The sequence below is a fragment of the Balaenoptera musculus genome, chromosome 10 (genome assembly GCF_009873245.2).
Source record: "Balaenoptera musculus isolate JJ_BM4_2016_0621 chromosome 10, mBalMus1.pri.v3, whole genome shotgun sequence".
Classification (NCBI taxonomy): Eukaryota; Metazoa; Chordata; class Mammalia; order Artiodactyla; family Balaenopteridae; genus Balaenoptera; species Balaenoptera musculus.
The window spans coordinates 83,376,400-83,399,100 of record NC_045794.1 but is presented as its reverse complement, the minus strand read 5'-3'; the positions used below and the strand labels follow the sequence as shown (position 1 = coordinate 83,399,100).

Genomic DNA, 22,701 nt, shown 5'->3' with positions numbered 1-22,701 from the left:
CCTAGACTCCCCCCCCCCATACCCTGTCACCTCCACACACACACCTGCATCCAGGGAGTGGCCAAGTTGCACTGATCCAGTCTCTCTAGTAGCTCCTGGAGTCACAATGTTGGTAGACGGTTTTTCCTAAAAGGCAAACCTGATCATGTCACTTCTCTGTTTCACATCCATCAACTGCCTCCATACGCCTCACAACACAATCCGAGTTCCAGACATGGTTCACAAGGCCTCACATGGCCTAGCTTTGGCCCACCTGTTCCACGCCCTCAGAGCTCTTCATTCCAAACCATGCATGATGTTTCACATTTCCGTACCTCAGGACCCTGCCACTCCCTCTACTCAAAACATGTTTCCCCAAATGTCTGAAATCTCTTGTTTTTCTTTCAAGGTCGAGCTACTGCATTAGCTTCTTAGAGAAGCCTTCCCGTGACACATGGAGCGCTTACCACTCATTCCCAATGAACACCTCCATACACTCATCACATTGTGTCTGCAGGTTTGCTTACCAGTTTGTCTTCCTGCTAAAGAGTGAGTTTTTTGACAGCATGATCTCTGTCAAACCGTGGGCATAAATAGTACTTCTATTAGGGTCGACTCATATCTATTTTATTCACCATTACCCAAAGCCGAGCACATATGTGCCAGTAATAAATCTTCGTTGACATCATGGAAGACAGAAGGTACTTAATAAATGTTGAATGAATGCATGAGTGAATGGGTTGCAAGTGTAAGGTCATGGCAGGGGAGCTGAACTAAATTTTACAACCACCTAGGGATTCATATCTTTTGACTCACTGCCTATTGATTAAAATTTGTAAAGCTAGCCACCTGCAGGAACCCAGTTTATATAATATTTAGTGTCCCCTTTGTGACATGCCTAATGTCGTATGGCTCACAGCCAGACCTTTATTTGGCGTATCTGTGCTGTTGAAGATGATGACGATATACTTATTATTAAATAACAAGTATCCTCAGTTTGTGATTAAACAAATGGCAGTATCAAGGGGCTTAATCACTAACTCAGTCTCACCCCATAACTAAAGATTCCGCATTGCCACAACGAAGATCTCGCACGCGTCAACAAAGATGCCACGTGCCGCAACTAAGACCCGGCGCAGCCAAATAAATAAATAAATATTAAAAAAAAAAAAGATGTAAAATCTCCCAGTTTACTGCCCTCACCCAGAGACATTTTCTTCTTAGCTGACATTTCTTTTTTTGTGCACATTCCATTCATTGGCAAGTGAGGTCAAGCCATTTAACTTCAAATAAAGCCAGCCAGAGCATATGACCTTGAGATTTAAAACCACAAAATGAGAACAAAGTGAACAATCATTTTGTGTACTTTCTGGATATCACAGATCTCTTTTCAGATGAAAGGTCATTACATGGGGTGTTCTCCTGCAAACTTCAAAGGAAAGGGAAACATTAGAAGAGCCAACAAATTATTCGTGTTGACATGCTCTAAAGCCTCAACTCAGTGCCCAGCTCATAGTAGGTCCTCACTTGACTGAATGAATGTTCATTCCTATTTGTTGTTATTAAGCTCTCGTATATGGCTACTTTTGACAATCATTGTATCTGTAGATTCATTATGTTGTTGTGTACAGCAGTACTTATTGCTGTTGTACTACTCAATTTTAAGAATATACCACAATTAATCCACTTGGTAAAAGCTATCTATCTCTCCTCCATTGGATTTCTTTTGCACTTTTGTCAAAAATTAATTGGGTGTATTTGTGTGGATCTATTTCTAAATTCTCTGCACTTGATCTACCATTACCACACTTTTTTAAAATTCATATTTCCACAAATATTTATTGAGCATCTGTTAGGTGCTAAGTACTTTGTTAGGCACTGCAAAGAGAGTGGAGACTCGTTTTCTTGGGTTTTTTTTGTTTGTTTTTTGCTGTTTTTTTAGCTTCCATATATGAGAGATCAGATGGTACTTGTCTTTCTGTCTGACTTATTTCACTTATCATAATGCCCTCAAGATCCATCCATGTTGTTGCAAATGGCAAAATTTCCATCTATTTTATGGCTGAATAATATTCCATAATTATAAATCATATATTTATATGGCACTTCTTTATCCATTCGTCCATTGATGGGCACTTAGGTTGCTTCCATATATGGGCTATAATAAATAATGCTGCTATGAAAGTTGGGGTGTATATATCTTTTCAAGTTAGCACTTTCGTTTTTTTTCAGTTATATACCCAGAAATAGAATCGCTGGATCATATGGTAACTGTATTTTTAATTTTTTGAGGAACCTCCATACTGTTTTCCATAGTGGCTACACAAATTTACATTCCTACCAACCATGTACAAGGGTTCCCTTTTCTCCACATCATGGCCAACACTTATTTCTTGTCTTTTTGATAATAGCCATTCTAACAGGTGTGAGGTGATATCTCATCTTGATCTTGATTTGCATTTCTCCCTGATGATTAGTGATGTTGAGCATCTTTCATGTGTCTGTTGGCCATCTACATGTCTTCTTTCGAGAAACATCTATTCAGGTCTTCTGCCCATTTTTAATTGGATTGTTTTCTTGCTATTGAGTTGTATGAGTGCTTCATATATTTTGGCGGTTAACCCCTTATCAAATACATGATTTGCAAATATTTTCTCCCATTCAATAGGTTGCCGTTTCATTTCGTTAATGGTTTCCTTGCTGTGCAGTTTTTACTTTGATGTAGTCCCACTTGTTATTTTTGTTTTGTTGCTTTGATTTCCTAATTTCTATTACCAGTATCAAAGATGGCAACTATACAAAAATTAGGAAAAAAGCAACTCTTTATTATGTTTGTAATTTTTATTCTTGAGAATTATTTCACTTTGTATCTTGATTTTGTTTGAAGAGAGTCCAAGCATTTCCTTCCTCTCTCTGACATCGTTATAGCTATAAATAAATTACCTTAACTCTTTCTTTTCCTTTGATAACTTTCCTTTTGCTTCCTGAACCAAGGCCGAATTCTTGAGCCAGGCCTTTAGATTTTACATAGTATGGATCCTATTCCCTGCTGTTCCTCTGCAAGCACCTTACACTATAGCCCAAAGGAACCCTCTGCTATTTCCATACATGGTCCAGAATTTGCTACCTTTGCTCACACAGATGCCTCCAGCTGGAATACTCTTTTGTGCTGGCTGCAGCAGGAGTGGCAGGATTCAGAGCTTCAGCTATGGCTCAAGACAGGCTCCACCACTTACTGCTGTGTGACTCTGAGTGAGGTACTTGTGCTGGTGACTCACCTGTTTGCTCTCAGACCCACCTCTTCCCTTTCCCCTTCAGGCTGTGTTTCCTAGACTCCAGCGTCAGCCAATGGAAGGCAGCAGTGGCCACTAGAGGGCGGGAGAAGGGGGAAGCCAGAGCGTTCCTCCTCTTCTCAGTGCAAGCGGACAGCATCTCTGGCAGCAGCTCCCTCTCCTCCTTGGCTGTAGCTCCCGCCAGACTGGCCGGCTGTGGTTTCAGCTTCCTGAGGTGGAAAGAGAGGGAAGGAGTCCCGAGGATCTCTGCTGAGCCCCGCACCCGGCTATTCCTGAAGCAGTAAGACACACCCGCTGCAATTCTCATTTATGCGAGCCAAGATATTCTCTTGTAAAACTTAAGCCATTTTGGCTTGAGTTTTTCTACCATTAGCACAAATAATCTTTATTATTTAATCCCTCAATTAATTTACCTTCTCACTCATAGAGTAAAGTGAAGAAAACTATTCTTAAATCACTATAAAGCAGGGTAGAAAATGCCATTTGCTGTAGGAGACAGAAGAGAGAGGGTGACTCCCATTGGGACCTGTGTTGGGAATAGAGCCAAGGCATTTGGCCTTTATTCAGGTTGGAACGGAAGCCCAGGAAGGTTTTTGAGCAGTGGTGTGTCAGGATTCAAGTTGAGCTGTAGGCAGATTACTGTGGGCTCAGTGTGGGCCTGCAGGGCAACTGCACAACTCCAGAGGGAGCCATTGACCTAGAATACACCATGAATGATGCGCCTAGAGCTGTACAATGTGCAGCCTTGAGCCATGCAGAGAGGCTGAAAGTGTGGTCAAAGAGCTACTGGGAGGCTATTGTCTTCCAGGAGAGAGGTGAGAAGGCCGTGAACTTGGGAAGTACCACAGGGAGGGGGATGAATTTGAGACACATTCTAAAATTATTTGAAAGTTTCAATGTGAGGAGAGGAAGGGATGTCAACAGAAATAGGGGAGTTGGGAGGAAGAGTAGATTTGGTGGAGATGGAAATTTTCTTTTTAGGTAAGAGATTTTGAGGTAGTAATGGGAGAAGGCAGATGGCTACTGACAGTGGAAGTGGGACTTAGGGAAACTGGACTGAAAATAAAGATCTGGAAATCATTCACATAGAACTGGAAGGAAGGGTGGGAGGGAGGAGGGAGGAAGGGAAGAAGAAAGGAAGAAAGGAGGAAAAAGAAAGAAGAAAAAAGGAAGGAAGGAAGGAAGGGAGGAGAAAGCGAGAGAGAAAGAAAGAAAGAAAGAAAGAAGAAAGGAAGGAAGGGAGGAGAAAGAGAGAAAGAAAGAAAGAAAGAAAGAAAGAAAGAAAGAAAGAAAGAAAGAAAGAAAGAAAGGAAGGAAGGAAGAGAGAGAGAAAGAGAAAGAAAGAAAGAAAGAAAGAGAAAGAGAGAAGGGAAGGGAAGAGAAGGGAGGGAAGGAGGGAGGGAGGGAGGAAGGAAGAAAGAGAAAGGAAGGAAGGAAAGAAGGAAGGAAGGAAGGAAGGAAGAGAAGGGAAATATTTTTTTGTTAGAAGAGGGCCAAGGAATAAATGGTCCTCAGGGAGTAGCTACATGAAAAGGGCAGAGAGGGAACATAAGTCAGAACACAGGAGTGAGGGATCAGAGAATCATGAGAAAAATCAGAATCACGTCACGAGGACCAAGGGAGGAATTTCAAAAAGGAGGGGCTGGCCATTCCCATGACCCTCCTCCCTGCCACAGTAATCCCTGAAGTGTTCGTCAAGATGGAGCTTCCATCAACCTGGGTCCCCAAGCAACTAAGATGAGCAGAGCCCTAGATGTCCCTGATGGACATCTAGCATGACTGAGAAGTAACCTTTGTTGCTATAAGCCATGAAGAGTGTTTTCTTTTTTGCAGCAGAGCCTAGCCCATCCTGACCAACATGTGGTGGCCACTTGGGGATGTGGGAGAAAAAGAAGAGAGAAAGTGTGATTAGAGACTTGAGCATGTTTGTAGGATTAAGGGGGAAAGGCTGGGGAAAAGAGAGAAATTGGATGTAAGAGAAGGTATAGCTGGTTAGCCTTGGCTCTGGAGGAGGCCAAGGGCTGTGTTACTGCTGTGCACACCAGCATACCACAGATCAGACACACTGGATACATTGCCAACACACCTAACTAGGAGACACTTGTGACAGGCAATTTGTGACCAGCACACTTCTCTGCCCAGTGAATCACTTCTGGAGAAAGCTAAAGAGCTGATGATCAAGTATTTGCTGAGATGATTAAGTGTCAGGCCTGCTGCTCACAGGTTGGTGTGACTTCCAGAGGAATGGAAGAAACATCTCCTCAGTGCCTCAGTTTCCTCATCTATAAAATGGGGATAGTAATAGAGTCTACCTCACAGAGTTGTAAAAATTAAATAAGTTACTACACATAAAGCATTTAGAACAGCATCTGGCACAAAGTGAGTTCTATTTAAGTATGATTTCAGAACCCCTTCAGGTTTTAGGATAAGCTCTAAATATGGTGGTGAAATCTACTAATAGTTGTTTTTTTTTTTTCCTGCAATCACTTAAACAGCAAGGAAGAATTGTAAGGAACAGCAAAGTTCTGGTTTCCAAGGAGGTAAACAGGCATTGATGAATATATTTAACATCTCTACCAGCTTCAAAACTAGTGTTATTAAATAAAAATCAATCTTAATTTATCTTATGCAGCTGTGCCATTTCATCTAATAGGAATTCCTTAGGGAAAAAACAATCAAAGACTCAGCACAGGTAAAAGCCCTTGAATACTTTCAAGGAGTCATTGAAAATCATACTGGGACAGAATTTCAGGGTTAGAAATGATTCTGGCTGATAAAATACATTCTGGGCATCTCAGACGGTGTCTATAAAATACCAAAACCACCAAGAGAAAAAGTCAAAAGATCCGTTGTTTTTTAACATGATTCCCAAGCACTGGTTTCACTGATAGTTTTAACAAATTGATAAATAAATTGATTGTTTTGACACTGTAGTGTAAGGGTTGGAGAGGCGTCTTTAGAAGTTGGGAAGCGAGGGTCTAGAACATTCTCTCTCCCACTCAGAAAAAGGCTTTGAAATATCCCAGAGTGGGCCAATTCAGGGAAAGCTGGTGAGTCTCCAAGATCCAGGGATACAACAAACACTGCTGATTTGAACATTATTTATACCTGTCCTCAGTAACATCCACGTACTTGAGCATTTCCAGCCATCAAAAGTGCAGATTTGAATTTCGGAGGTCATATTGGCCTCAATGACCTTGAAAGAAAAGGTCAGTGCTGGAAATTGAAGGCTCCTTGATGCAAAGAGACCTCCCTATGTAGCTCAGGCCAAATTCAACCCAACTCTGGGCTTCTTTACCAAGAGAACTGGACAAATCAGTCATGCCTAGCCTTTTAAGGAAAACTGGCTGCAGCTTCTGCTAAGACAAGTGAACCAAGCTATTCCTTACATCAAGGTAGCCATGCTCTAGACCATGTGACCTATCTGTTCACCATGCTGGTTCATCAAGGGGGATGGGTATATGGAGGGCAGCCAACTCATTGGTTGACTACTGACCTGTGCAGTGGCCTGGAGCAAAAAACTGCCCAAAATAGAACAATGGTAATTAACTAAACCAATCAGATTCTCTCTTGAGACTTTGAAGGGGTAAATGGTATCAGGTAGTTTTTGTTTGTTTGGTTGGTTGGCTGGGTTTTTTCAAAGATGCAAGAAAACCCACAAAGAGGATCAGAAGCTTGGAGGCTGGCTAGAGTATGTTCCTGGCAGAGCACCAGAGTGAAGGGGGGAACTTGGGCTGCAGAAGGGAGATGAGATTACCTGTCTCTAGAGCTCCCTATGTTTCTCAACGACTCCAGTTCCAATTTCTGTGAGGCTTACTGAACAGATATTTCTGGGTTGCTGCCGGATTCCTATTGTCCTTTAGGTTCTATGTATCCATAAAACAACACAGTACTAAAGAAAACTGAAGTGAATCTGTTTCTTGCAACCAAAAGAGCTGCCCTAACACACCAGGTCTTCCCAGGACGCCTATGGGTCCCTTGGGGCTACAGGCCAGCCAGGAAGATGCTTCAAAGGCCCAGAAGGTGCTGTTCTGTGAGTCATAGCAATGCAGTTTACAGGACAATTTTCCTGTCACCTGCTGAGGCAGTAGGAGGAGGCACTGAGATGTCAAATCACAGGGAGCATCTGCTCGAAGCTGTGTTCCTCCAACATAACTGAGGTGGCTGGAGGGAGACCAGCCTTCCCACAGGCAGCTGGTTTGAGATCCCACCTCGGTCTGTGGCACACTTGTTAAGACCAAGGTGGAGTTTGTGGAGGGGTCAGGGTGGGAATGAATCCCCACTGTCACAGGAAACATTCTAGAGTTAGAAGAGCATCCTTGTATTAGAGATGGGTGCTTCCTGATGGCTTATCCAGAGAAAGCTCAGATTTCTTTCTGTTTCCCATACCTTGTTTAGGACTTGATTCTTTCTGCTCTATTTTCTGAGAAACAGTTGGTGGTGAATGACTCTTGTTCTTAAGGCTCAGATACAAATAAATACAAGTTTTTCACTTTTTCCTATGGGCTCCTGATCCGAAGCAATATGAGAAAAGACAGGCGGTTTTCACCAAGGTATCTTATCCCAGAAAGAACTGAGTGGGCTACAGTCAAAAAGAACATCATACTTTTTTTTTTTTTTAACCACTTGAATGAATACTGTCCTCTCCTGGAGAGCAGTGACCGGTCTTACTACTGTATCCCTAGCATCTAGCTTAGTGTCTGCCACAGACACTCAGAAAAATTGTTTGCTAAATGAGCAAATGAGTGAGTTGGTGTTTCAGTGCCTTGTGGTTGAGTAGATTGTTTTGGAATAATCATCAATACAGGTAATACAAGGAATCTGCTGGGCTAGACCCAATGCATTTAGGACCCACTGAAGGGGCCAGCAATCGGGGTAACTCACATAGCTCCCGGGGACCACTGCCTTGACTTCACTCTGCTGCTCACAGGTTGGTGTGACTTCAGTAGCTAACATGCTCTATCAACAAACTCCCTGGGCTGAGTTTCCTCATCTGTTCAATGTGAGGATTGAATAAGGCAGTAGCAGGACCCTTGCTAATCTAAGTCTATACATGATGCTCTGAGTATCTTCTCAAACCCCGAAAATAAATATTTTAAAACAAAAACCTGGATAGTAAGTTGGGACGTTCCTAACATTTTTCTTCTGTAAAAGTGCAGCATTCTCTGTTATTTAATGTAATGGAAGAAATCCGTAACTTCAAGGCCTCTCTTATTACTGCCCTCTTCCCCTCTCCTGTCCATTCCCCTCCAGAAATAAGCAGGTCATATCTGCAGGCTTCTTCAAACACGACCACAACATTTCCTCAGGAAAAAATCCTTTCACACACCATGCAATAAGTATTGCGCCTGGCAGAACACAGACAATTCAGAAATATTAGATATTTTTTTATCATTGCCATCTCTCAAAACAAATCACTTCATCACCATACATACATCTTTTAAGATAAATCCCAAGTGTTTGCCTAGCATTTTTTAAATTAGTCAATTATCCTCACCAGTGGCTGTGACTAATCAAAAGTAGTGTCATCATATTCAGATATGCAAACTGGCTATAGCCACAGCCAACTTCAAGAATATATCACTATACCTCATGAACTGATACAAAAGTCTTGCTCAACCCAGAAAGGATTCCTGTGATGTTTCTACACAATGTGAGAATTCAGGAATTTAGTTTTAAGTGACTACTGAAATAAACTTTGTTACATAAGCTACATGAAGATAAATAAACCAAAAGTTTAAAAAAAAAAAAAAAGGAAAGGAAAAAAAAAAGAATCAACACCTAAATCATTTTTTAATGTCTGTATGGTGTTCTATTTTATGGTCATAACAATATTAATGATGTGTTATGATTAACATCCTTATAGCTAAATCTTTGCATGTATTATTTTTTCAAGATCGAGTCATATTGTGTTTTTCTACAAGAACAAAACAGTATATTTATAGGAAAATAGCTAATTTAATAAAATATGTGTCTTTATATTTTCAGATTTACTGGCAAGTGTTTCATTAATATTTTCCTAATATTCCCCAAAATTTCATAACATGAACTTGTTTAAAATTTTTACATTCACAAATGATTAGGAAAATATAATAAGAATTTTGATTTTGTCTAAGTGGTGTTTTTGTTTTCATTTGGAAACATCACAGAAAATACATATTTAATTAACTGCTTTTTATAATTGCTCTGATCATGAATATAGGATAAAATGAATATTTCAAGAATATTCTCACTGTATCAAAGCGTGAAATTAAAACAGAATTGCAGGAATTGGAAATTCCTACTGTCAGTAGCCTTCTGTGAACACAATACTTGTGTGATCTATAGAATTCTGCTTTCATAACTAATAAATTATTTCTGTCATCAGAGATTATTAAATATGAGTCTAGCCTTACTGAGACAAACTTCTAGCAGATACAACAACTTGCGGAACAAATACCGTTACTTAATGGCAAAACCTTGATAATCTCCTAGGAGCAGTGAAATAAATTCCACAGGTATCAGAAGGGCATTTTAAATAGCAATAAAATTAAAACTATCCTCAAATTATTAATGCTTCATATATGCAATTTCTGACATGAACCAAGTGATCAGAATGTATTCAGAACACACAAAAATGTAAATTGAGGACTTGGTATATATGTTTAAACTTTAATACCTGAGAAAATATAAGTTAAAATCTGATACAAACACTGCTAGCACAAGAAAATATACACAAATTTGGATTCAGATGGAGTCAGTACGTAAACCTGGATATGACTGTATCATGACAACTTGTTAGTAAAGCCTTTTAAAGAAGTAACAGATTTTTGTATCAGATATATATTGCAGAAGGAACAGTAATTTTTTTTCTCAAAAAATTTCCCTTACCAATTAAGAACTGTTAACTCAGTGTGGAGAGGAAAGTTAGAGATCATCTAATTTATCAAAGCATTTTAAAGATATAAGCCTTAAACACCTACTGTAAGCTCAAACAATGCAAAAATAATCAGCATTTCATTTTCCTCTGAAGATTAATTTGATATGTTAGTCACGTTAACAAATTATAGAAACGAAAAATAAAAATATTTCATTCTTTTTTGAAAGTACACATTATTTCTTCTTCCAGGTACTTCAGTAATTTAAGCTTAATATTCATTTTACTAAATATTAAACAAAAAGAAACTTTTAAAATCTTGCACTACTATTAAGAAGAAATGATAATTTCTTTCTAACTTCAACAATGTACTTTTAAAATTGTGAAAACAATTAGAAACACTAGGTCTTCAAGGGCATTTCAAAATATATTTGAAGAAAGGATCTTTCAGCCACTGCTTACTTTAAAAAAAAAATTTATTTTGGAAGAGTAAGCTATATATATAAATAAAAATTCATCCAATGTGAATATAATTGGAGAAATTCCCTGATCATGAATACTGGATAAAATGTGTATTTCAAGAATATTCTCACTGTATCAAAGTGTGAAATTATAACAGAATTATAGGAGTTGGAAATTCCTACCATCAGTAGCCCGATGAAGATAGGGCTATTTATGAATTAACTTACAATTTTTCAAAAAAATAAAACCAGTTCTTGGAACTGCCAGATGACACTTTTATTCCTGAAGTTACTGATACAGAATTGTTTGGTCTTACAAAGGAACAGACTCCTTCTTAAAGGTAAAATTCTTCCTCTTTGAAAGATGCATTAAATATTTCTCATCACTAAAAATGTAAAGCTTCTAGTACTTCTTGAACACTGACTTCACTTTCCAAAGATGTAAATATTATCTCCCTCAATGCCCAGATCAACAGTGGAACTCAACTAAATATTTGGTGACTGTCTCTTTTAAGGAGAGAAGCATCAATTATTTCAAAAACTAGCCTGCATACAGCTTTGATTTTAACTGTATTTCTCAGACAAAAGATAGCTTAGTTTTATACAAAAGTTTCTTGCTTTATAATCTACAAACATCAGTAGTCAGCTTAAGATGCTTATTCTATGATTGCACATTTGTGTGAACCATTATTTTTCTTTAGAAAACACATTTTAGTTTAAAATAGGGAAACACAAACCTCAATACTGAATATAATAACCTGTGATAGCTGATAATACTGTAAAGTTATTAAACACACCCCTAAAACTTCTGAAAGTACATTAACAATTTTTTAAATAGCCACAATCTATTAAAAAACATATTATTTACAAATATCATCCTAGATCGATAAAGTCTATATAGTCACTACATGATCTGGGTAAGTTCCTTGGAGAATCTGCCTACAGAACAGAAAATGCTGCATACATACTGTCCATTTGCCACTGGAAAACTGAAGGCAGCATGACTTTATTGAAGAAAATTAACATAACTGGAAAACTCTAATTAAAACTTGTATTATTGTGCTAAAGAAAAATAGTAATCACATGACAGAATTTTTATGTAGCACCACTTTAATATTCTTTACTATCACCTTAATTTTAAGATTGTTAAAACATAATTCTGATGTTAAACAACATTATTTTAATGTAAAAATTGATATCTGCACTCACAGAAAATTAATTATTAAAAAATATTTCTAATATGCTAAAAGCTACTAAATCATTTCCCCTTTCACATTGCACAATGTCCATCTAAAATATAAGGTATAAGTTCTTATAAATAATATGTGAAAAAATTTTTTACAAGTTACAATTTATATTTCAATACCTTAATTTTATTTTTTTACCAAAAATATTGGTAACAAAATATTACCAAGGTTAATAGAAGTCAGTTAAAAAAATCAGTTCCTTCTGATTTGGAAAGCTTAAAAAATTTTTAAATAATAACAATTCTACCAAACCCAGAGTAACAGTAAGCTAATCAGCAGCAGCCATTGGTACTTAATATTGTTCCATCAGGCAATCCTGATCAGGAAACGAAATAAGATGTCTTTTGTAAGACAAGTGCCAAACCGTTGCTTTTAAACTAAAATGCAATAACTTATATTAAGAGCACCTCTGTTTCTATTAGCAGGTAATAACCTCCATATTTAACACATATTCAAAATACAGCAACTATAGTTATAAACCTAGTAGTGTTATTTAACTTTACATTTCCATTAATGGGCAGACATTAACAAAGATGTCATGGACTGAAAATCATATAAATGTCTATAACTAATAAGAATCTCCTGGTGATTTTACCACTGTTCACGTTAAAAGGGTACCTTCTGGTGAATTCAGGTATGTGAATTCTGATGAGTCCCCTCCTCGCCCCAGCCTCTACCCCCATCTTATTGTACTTAATGTCTGAACCTATTTGGATAAACACAAATAGAAGAAACTTTTAAGGTGTGCAGCTAACACATTCACTCTCTTTCTTTCCTCTGTTCTCTTAGAATGACACATTATGTTTATTTTCTAGGTTTCTTACTTCCAGTCATAACAAAATAATGATCATCGTCTTCCGTCTTCTTTGCAGAAGGTTTTTTATCTCCACTAACTGCCTCCTTGCCAGATGAGGGTGGTTTCCTGGTTGCAGCCGGGGCTTTGCCACTTTTGGAAGGCCCTTTGGCTAAGCATTGGCTCTTGGTGGCAGTCTGTGCTGACTTTGGTTCAGGTTGTGCTTTGGCAGAAGACTGGGGAAGACTCACAATGGACAGCGGGGTACGGCCCGGGGACCTAGAGGAGCTGGGTCCTGTCTTCTGGGACGTGCTTTTATTCTGAGGCTGCTTTTTGGCAACTGAAACCATATTCTTATCTTTCGACTTCTCTGCAGCTTTTGCAGGAGCAACTGAGGTTACAGAAAGTGGCTGGTTTAAATTCAAGGCTGACTTAAGTTTCTGTGCTGGCATTGCCCCCGCTTGCAGAGCTCCAACACGTGGCTGAGACTGTGTTCTCAGACTCGTGGTTATGGTTTTGGAACTGGATGTTGTCACTTTTGCAGGAGACTGGAAAGAAGGAGAAGGGTTAGCCCTTAGGTGCAGATTTGCCTTAGGTGGCTTTGGACACTTTGATGATGAATTTAAATGTGTAGCTGAGTGAGAGACTGCATAATCCCTGGAAGACGCATGATGGTGTTTCAAATGCTTTGGTTCAATTTTTCCAGAACACTTATTTGGCAAAAGTGTAGACTCAGGCACATCTTTTGACTTCTGGGCTGGAATAAGCTTGGCCTTTGGAGTACTGGGTGATGAGATACATTTTCTCAACGACTCAGATACACAAGGTGCAGTTCTTAATAAAGCTGGTGAAAAAGTGCTTTTACCTGCTGGATTTAAAGAAGCAGATGAAGATGATGCATCGTTTGAAGGAGACTGCGGTTTCTTTGCTACGCCCTTTGAAGATGTGAGGTTGAGATGAGAGGACGCTGCTGGAGAATTTGGAAATTTAGAACGGACTGACCCACAGGCCAGACTGCCTCCTTTCAGGGAAGATGCTGGTGGCAACACACCTGGCAGACGTACCTGCTTCTCTTTGCTCCTTGGAATACCAACTGGTGTGCCAGGTTTTGAATTTTGTTTCTGAAACATGCTAACTGCTGACAAAGGATTCATTTCAGGAGGCTGAGCTGCTCTGGCGGACGAATCAGGCACACTTTCATTAGAAACTCCTTTTTGAAATGCTAGAATTTTCTGTTCTAGTGTAGCAAACTGTAATATTCGACAGGGGTCATATTTAAGCAAAAATCCTTGAAGAGTATCCCAGCCTCCACCGACACGGACCATGACATGTTTTCCGTGAAGCATCTTTCCCCCAAAAGAAAGTAAAAAATAAAGCTATAAAACTGTAAGGTGCAGTTACGGTTCATTAGCAGTCATAGTCTGTGATGTCTGTGACTATGAAATTCAGTGTATTTGCCAACAGCTTCACTATAAATTGCCAGTCTCTTTCTTGTATTACTAAAGTAATAAATTTAATTCATATTGAATCATGCAACTAACAACAGAGAATCCTCCAGTTTGTAAGGAAGATATTTACACATCCTAAAAATCCAAATTACTAATACACAAAACTGCAAGGACTGAATATTGAAGGAAGAAAGGAAAAGGGAGAGTAAAGGAGGGGAGGAGAGAAAAAAAGTCTCATACTAAAGAAAAACATAATTACAGAAGATAAAAACTACCGAAACTTGTATGTTAGAATTTAATAAATTACTTTCATATGTATCATATCAATTTAATCTTTCAAAAACTTTGATACAATTTATTACTAGTTTTTCTTTGCAGATGAGAAAATTATGGCTCTGAGAGATTAAGGAAACTGTCCCAAACCACACAGCTTGGCCTGGCCTCAAACGTACCAGGCTACCCAACCCAAAAGGTGCTTTTGTGTTGATAAGATATATCCTGGGTCTGCCAGTGCAGCCCAAGCTGGACGGACTCAGACCCCTATTCATTCAGCAGGCAAATCTGCATGGTTGTATGAGACTGCTCTGCAAATTTTAACTCTAAATCCCATGCTCTGTGCACTATCACTATATCATACTGCTTAAAAAAAGAAAGCTAATTAAAAGACAAAATGCATATACCTGTTTCTGTATGAGTTGAACAGGGTATGGGGAGCTAATGATAATATATGAAATAAAAGAAAATATAGGTGGTAAAATTATATTTTTTACATACTTTTATATTACATTCCTAAATTGGGAATAGAACAGCTCTTGTATCAATAAGTGGACAGAATGATGAACAGGTAAACTTCAATCTCCTTATCAGCAAAGGGGACAATTAATCAATTGCAGATTACAGATGGGACAAAGGAAGAACATAAGCATGTACATTAGCATATTAGTATAGATGCTGATGCTGTGTCAGTGAAAAAAAGGCTTCATACTTAGGACCCAAAGTCTATATTATTATCAACTGTAATGTTTCTATTTCTTTTTCTTCTTACTGACATTTAATCTTATTAGATGTTCTGGTTTTGCTTTTTTCTTCTTCTTATGATAGAAAATTATTCCTCTTTAGGAAATCTAAAAAATGGAACAAGTTACCTGAGGTATTCAAAGATTTTTTCCCCCCAATTATATTCAATGTCCAAATAGTCTTAGCTTAATTAGTTGTTTGCTATGTTAAGCGTGTTTACCTAAACACATTATATACTCTTGAAAATATTCCATGTATTTCCTCCTATACAGTGAAATTCTTCCATTAATAACATTCTCTATTCCAATTTTTTAAAAAGTAAAAGGGGAACAAAAGAAGGTTGGTAAAGCAATAAATTCAATTTCAAAACAAGATCTAAACAGGATGTAAACGGTGGACTTACTCTTATAAAAAGTATTTTATCTCCTAGTCGATACCGTCCTTCAGATAAGTACTCAATAGAAAATCGGTGAGAACAACTACAAGGAGGGTCTTCAGCAATGTGTTTAACCTAAGATTAAAAATAAATGACAAGATTTAGTGCTTGTGACAAAAACTATTTTGTTTAATGTTAAAATGCAAGGTTATTTGATAGTTGGGAAAATCAACCTCAAAGATAAAAATTTAAAGACAGTTCAACTATTTATTATCTCTTCTCTTTTACTTGTTGACAAATATTGAGATTAGACATTAGCTAATCTAATAAAACCTAACAGTGAGGAAGTCTGGAGTCTCTCTCTCTCTCTCTCTGCCCAAGTGCAATCAGGCTCGTCGTGTACTCACTGATCACCGGAGAAGGTCTGTGAATGTGTACACAGTGAAGTCAATTCAAAACACATCCATTCAGTCATAGGAAACAGTTCATTACTAAGCTTGAATTGTTTTAAGACTTGGATTAATATATCTGTCAAATCAAAGATGGACCAGTCAGATAAAGTTTAACCAGGAATTTTCACTTGTCCCTTAACACCATGTGAAAGTAATACTGTATGTATGGGGGAATATCCAGATTTGTTCCAAAGTTACTGTTAAAATAGGCAGAGATGCATTTATAGCTATTGGGCTGGGCAAAAAGTTCATTCGGGTCTTTCCGTAACATCTTACGAAAAACCCAAGCGAACTTTTTGGCCTATCCAATATTTACCCAAGACTAGGTAAATTCTAAAAATTTCAACTCAAGAGGCATTTTTCTAAAAGCACTCACTTTGTTTCAATAGTCTGCTAAGGAGATGAGAACTGAGGAGAAAATCCTACCTCTACTCCTCAAGGGGCTTACAGAATTTTTAACTGCAGTACATATCTTAAAAATGGTAAAAACTGGAATAAAAATTAAAATTCAGAATTCTTTATTTAAAACATGGAAATTAATATAAATTGATTAAATGAAAATATTTGCCGAGATATGTTTGATTTGAAAAAAAAGTCACATATCAGCCACTATGGAAACCATTTTGTTTTCCTAAAATTATATTTTTGAAAAAGCAAGGCCATGTATATTTTTCTCAACTACTTGTCACACAGAGTATAACTAAACAAATTCACTTAATTGAATTTAGGCATGATGTTAAAGAAAGTCTCTTCAGATATACCCAACTTACCTGAGCACTAACAGAAATTTATGAGTGTCTTAATTATCTACACAAAATGGACACATGTGGATTCACCCGGGCCTGATCAGAAGGGTCCGGATTTATCTCCCTACATCATTCATTTAACAAAATAACATGATCATAAATAGAACTGATTTTCATAAGCCATTCAATGAAGTTTATCTTGTTCACAGTCTGGTTATATGAGCACATATGTACACACATGCATATACACACATACATACCACATGCATAAGATGGCTAAAAAATATTCTGAACTTGGGTAAAGAATTTACAATTATTTGAACCATTTACAAGTTAGATAACAAAGTAATTTGAAAGGAGGTAATTATTTCAGTCATTATTTTCTATCCATTAAGGTTTCTTAGGTACACAGAATTGCAGTTGTATATTTCTTAACAGCACTCAAAATAATGAATCAGATAATAATTGTTCCTTAATTTTAAACACGACCATAAGATCTCAGCAGGTCACGTATGTATAGGTGGACTCTGAATATATTCATATAGCACATATATATTTAAAGAAATGTGTTCCTTTTAGTTTTCATAACAAGCTTGCAGGCATGAAGGGTCACTTATTTTCTTTGTTTAAAATACCCAAATACCACTTATATTCAGCAGTACAAATCAGCACTAACCCACAATCTAAATAAGTTGGTGAGCCTAAAAGGAGTAAGTGTTGTGAATAAAAAATGTTCTCTTCTGGTTTTAGCTATTGTGTAATTCACATTTTAACATTAAAGGAAATAGCTAAAGAAATTAAAATCATCTGTAAAGGTACTACCCTAATATCAATTATTTTCATTCTCCGTGTTCTGATACATACTTTTCACAAAATAAACATTTTTCTTGTTGCTATATAGTCTTTATAATGATTACAAAAAATGATTATTCTGCTAAAATAGTAAATCCTAATTTACCTAGCCATTGCCCAATTTGAGAGTATTTACATTGCTTCCAATTTTTCAGCCTTATAAATAATACTGCAATAAATACTTTCATTCATGCTACTTTTTTTTCCCTCTTCAAGTATAATAAAAATGAAAGAGGAACACTTTTGGCGAACTATGAGATTCTGACGCATCACAGTTGAAAGAAAGTGTGCAATTACTTACAGCTTCGTGAAGCTCTTCATGCTGACAGCATGATTTTGGAATGCTGATGGAATCTTCAGGCCCAGAGGTATTAAGTAAGGTCTCTTCTAGCTCAATTTCTTTCTCAAATTTTACTAATACTGGAGGTTCAACCCCATATCTGAAAACCAATCATGAGATCTCATCAAACAAGTGAAGTCTGAGCCAAGTACTTCCATGTATATCACAATAGGCTATCTTCTGTATGACTCTCTTCTACCAGTTGTTTCACTGGGACATCTGGAAATGCTTTATAATGTCCCACAGATTGCCAAAAATTCAGATTATCATCTTTACATCATAGTATATATATATTTGGGTTACTGGATGCTCCCAATATTCAATCAGGGATCCTAAACGTACCTTTAAAAATCAGCTTGTTAAAAAAACCAGAAAACAAAAACAAGTCATCTCGTGAGTGAAGATGGGGTCGAGCTAGGTATGGAGGATACCAGGCCTCAGCCTTCTTATCAGACCCTCTTTGTGTCCAAAGGACTTGCCTCGCCTTGAACTGCTTAAAGATTGCATGCTCTTACTCTACTTTTGATCTGAAAAATGTTAAGTACCCACTTTTACAGTTTAATACTAAATGAAGGCAAGCTACATGAGCAAGCAGATGTTGACACATGACATGGCTCACGTGAACAGAACAAAGTTAATAAAGAAACAAAAAGAAAGAAAAAATAGTAAATTAAGTTACCTTTATTCCAATCAAAAATTATTTTCATTTATAGAAAAGTGTTCTAGATAAAATAAAGCAGCTTAAAAAATGTTTATGACATTGAAATTCTGAAATATTGTGGAATACATACCTTGACACAATTCGACCAATTTCAAGAAGACAAAGATACACCTGTCTCGGATCTTTGTGCAAAACTGTGAAAAATAAGACCACATACTTTAGAGGGCAAATTAAATAGGCAAATATATTTATGGCAAGAAAGAAGTAGAGTAAAAGAAAAGAAGTAAAGTAAAAGAAAAGTAAAGTAAAGTAAAAAAAAAACAGTAGCGTTACTTATTTGGAGACTTAGAAAAGACTTTTATTTTTTCTACATATTATCATCTTCCTTAAATTAAAAAGAAAATGGCTAACAAGAAGATTAAAATTTACCATGGATGCTTACCTGTGTAGTATTTTAAGTCTAAAAAACTAAGAGCTTAGTAACATTAAATTATTAATATTTCAGATCTCTTAACAGGAGATATTACTGAAGAAACGTATCACTTCAATTTTATTCTAAACTATCTTTAGCACAGGACTATGTGTTAACAGCCTTCTTCAACTCTTCCAAAAATAGAAGAGGAGAGAGCACTTCTCTACTCATTCTATGAGGCCTTTATTACCCTGATATCAAAGTCAGAAAAAGACATCACAAGAAAACTAAAGACAAATATCCTTTATGAACACAGATGTAAAAAATTCTCAATGAAATACTGGCAAATTGAATCCAGCAGCAAGTGAGATTTATCCCAGAAATGCAAGGTTGGTTCAACGTATGAAAATCAATCAATATAATTCACCATATTGACAAAATAAAGGAAAAGAAACATACAATTATCTCAGTAGACACAGAAAACGCTTTTGACAAAATCAAACACCCTTTCATGACAAAAAAAGACTCAACAAACTAGAAACAGAAGAGAACTTTATAAATATGAAAATAGACATCTCTGGAAAACCCATAGCTAACATCATTATTAATGGTGAAAGACTGAATGTCTTCCTCGAGGCTAAGACCAGGGAAAAGAAGGATGTCCACTCTTCCCACTTCTATTCAACATTGTACTTGAGGTTCTAGCCAGGGCATTTGGGCAAGAAAAATAAATAAAAGCCATCTAGATTGGAAAGGAAGAAGGAAAACTATATTTACAGGTGATATGGTCCTTTGTTTAGAAAACCCTAAAGAATCTACAAAAAAACTAATAGAGCTAATAAGCAAGTTCAGCAAAGTTGCAGGATATGAGATCAATATACAAAAGTCATTGCACTTTATACATTAGCAATAAACAATCTGAAATGTAATTAAGGAAATGATTACATTCACAATAGCTTCAAGAAGAATAAAGTACTTAGGAATAAATTTAACCAAAGAATTGTAAGACTTGTACACTGAAAACTATAAAATATTGTTGAAAGAAGTTAAATAAGATATAAATAAATTGAAAGACATCCTATGTTCATGGATTGGAAGACATATATCGTTATTGTAATACTCTCCAAACTGACCTACAGATTCAGTGCAATCCCTACCAAAATTCCAAGAGCCTTTTTTTTTTCCAGAAATGGACAAGCTGATGATAAAATTCATAAAGAACTGTAAGAAACATAAAATAGCCAAAACAACTTTCAAAAAGCACCAAGTTGGAAGACTCATACTACCCCATTTCAAAACTTACTACAAAACTACTGTAATCAGGACAGCGTTTACTGGCTTAAGGATAGACATACAGACCAGTGGAATGAAACAGTGTCCAGAAATAAACTCATATGTTTATGTTCAATTGATTTTCAACAAGGGTGCCAGGACAACTCAAAGGGGAAAAAACAGTCTTTTCAACAAATGGTGCTAAGACAACTGGATATCTACATGCAAAAGAATGAATTTAGACTCCTTCTTCACACCGTATACAAAAAATAACTCAAAATGCATTAAAGACCTAAACATAAAAGCTAAACCTATAAAAATCCTAGAAGGAAATATAGGTGAAAATCTGTGTGACCTTGGATTAGGCAATGGTTTTTTAGATATGACACCAAAAGCACAAGCAATCAAAGAAAAGATAAACTGAACTTCATCAAAAGTAAAAACTTTTATGCATCAAAGGACACTATCAAGAAAGTGAAAAGGCAACCCAAAGACCAGAAGAGCATATTTGCAAATCATATATCTAATAAGGGCCTAATATCCAGAATAAAGAAAGAACTCTTACAAGTCTACAAAAAAAAGACAATTGACTCCTCCAAAAATGAGCAGAAGATATGAATGGACATTTCTGTAAAGAAGATATACAAATGGCCAATAAGCCCATGTAAAGATGCTCAACATCATTAGTCGTTAGGGAAATGAAAATCAAAACCACAATGAGATACCACTTCACACCCACTAGGATGGTTATACAATTGGCCCTTGAACAACATGGTTTGAACTGTGTGGGTCCACTTACACATGGATTTTTTTCAATAAATACATACTACAGTACTATAAGATCTGTGGTTGGTTGAATCTGTGGATTCAGAACCGTGGATACAAAGGGCTGACTGTAAAGTTATACCCAGATTTTTGACTGCAGGGTTAGGGGACCGCTGCCCCTAGCTCCTGGATTGTTCAAGGGTCAGCTGTAATTTTAAAAAATAATAACAAGTGTTGACAACTATGTGAAGAAATTGGAACCTTTGTGCATTGCTAGTGGGAATGTAAAATGGTGTGGCCACTGTGAAAACAGTTTGGTAGTTCCTCAAACAGATAAACACAGAATTACCATATGACCCAATAATTCCACTCCTAGGTATATCCCTGAATTTAAAACATATGTTCACTCAAAAACTTGCACACAAATGTTCATAGTAGCATTATTAATAATAACCCCAAAATAGAAACAATCAAAATGTCCATCAGCTGATAGTAGATTAAAAAAATGTGGTATATCCATACAACGAAGTATCGTTCAGCCATAAAAAGGAATGAAGTACTGTTAGAGGCTATAACATAAATGACCCATAATGCTAACTGAAAATAGCCAGACACAAAAGCTACATATTGCATGATTTTATTTATATGAAAAGTCCAGAGTATGCAAATCTATAGAGAAAGAAAGTAGACTGGTGGTTGCCAGAGGATGGAGATAGGGAGTAACTGGGTCCAACTGCTAATAGGTATGGGTTTTCTTTTTGGAGTGATGGAAATGTTCTGGAATTAATAAGTGGTGATATCTGCACAAATCGTGAGTATACTAAAAACCACTGAAGTCTACATTTTGAAATGATAAATTTTATGTTACATGAACATACCTCAATTTTTTAAAATGCTATAAATAAAAAGAAACCTAATATGCTTAATGATCAGCACACCTGGATTAAAGCAGGGTGCAAACTGGGGGGTAAAACAGCAATCCATAGTTTTAATTCTACACTGGATAAGAATATCCAGAGGCATACTAAACAGGTAACAGTGGGGAACAGCTACCTGTCTGCAGGCAACAGGGTGTGCATGGTCAATAGAAATATTTACAATATTAATAACCTAAAACAATAATGAAACCAACTAAAAAGTTGGTTTGCTTTTTATTATCACCATGAACCGGCAATTCTAAGCAATGTCAGTGACAAAATACTTCTCTCTACCAGGGCCGAATACTATTCCCATGACCCCCGCCGTTGGTATGCTACTGCTCTTATCAAAACATTATAAATTCTGTGTGTGTGTGTGTGTGTGTGTGTGTGTGTGTGTGTGTGTGTGTGCGTGTGCGCACGCAGGCACACATAAGTACTTTGAGGAAATATACAGATAGTCTAAAACTTAGATAGCTTTCACTTTGGTCACTGCACAGATGTTTCTGTTGACTTAAATGAAATGAGAAAATACATCAATAATTCTTCAATAGAGCATGACTTTTTAAAAGCATTAGTCCATTTAGATAACCAAATTGGCAGCTGCTGTTTACGAGGTAAATCTAAACACCATGAACATACATCATTTGGCCTTCTGTTATTTCTGTAATTATCTAGTTAAAGAGAAATTACTAGTAATTTAGACTTGATAGAGTAATTCTTGATGAAAACATTAATTAGTTAAGCATTAGTCCAGAACCTTCCCATAGCCAACTCATTTAGCAAGTAAAATATGTCCAGGCCATTCTAGATA

General features: G+C 36.8%; 1 protein-coding gene across 2 annotated transcripts in view; it reads right to left on the bottom strand.

Moving 5' to 3' along the window:
* Positions 1–9,909: 9,909 nt before the first annotated feature.
* GAS2L3 (growth arrest specific 2 like 3) overlaps positions 9,910–22,701 on the bottom strand; it is a 33,736-nt gene continuing 20,944 nt past the window's right edge. Inside the window, exons 6-9 of one of the 2 annotated variants that reach the window (XM_036864596.1) lie at positions 18,652–18,715; positions 17,822–17,960; positions 15,498–15,605; positions 9,910–13,975 (exon numbers count right to left, since the gene is read on the bottom strand). In XM_036864596.1, coding sequence (XP_036720491.1) covers positions 12,641–13,975; positions 15,498–15,605; positions 17,822–17,960; positions 18,652–18,715 — 1,646 coding nt within the window. In that variant the 3' untranslated portion in view covers positions 9,910–12,640. The remainder of the gene's footprint in view (positions 13,976–15,497; positions 15,606–17,821; positions 17,961–18,651; positions 18,716–22,701) is intronic. The other variant, XM_036864597.1, reaches the window with a different exon arrangement.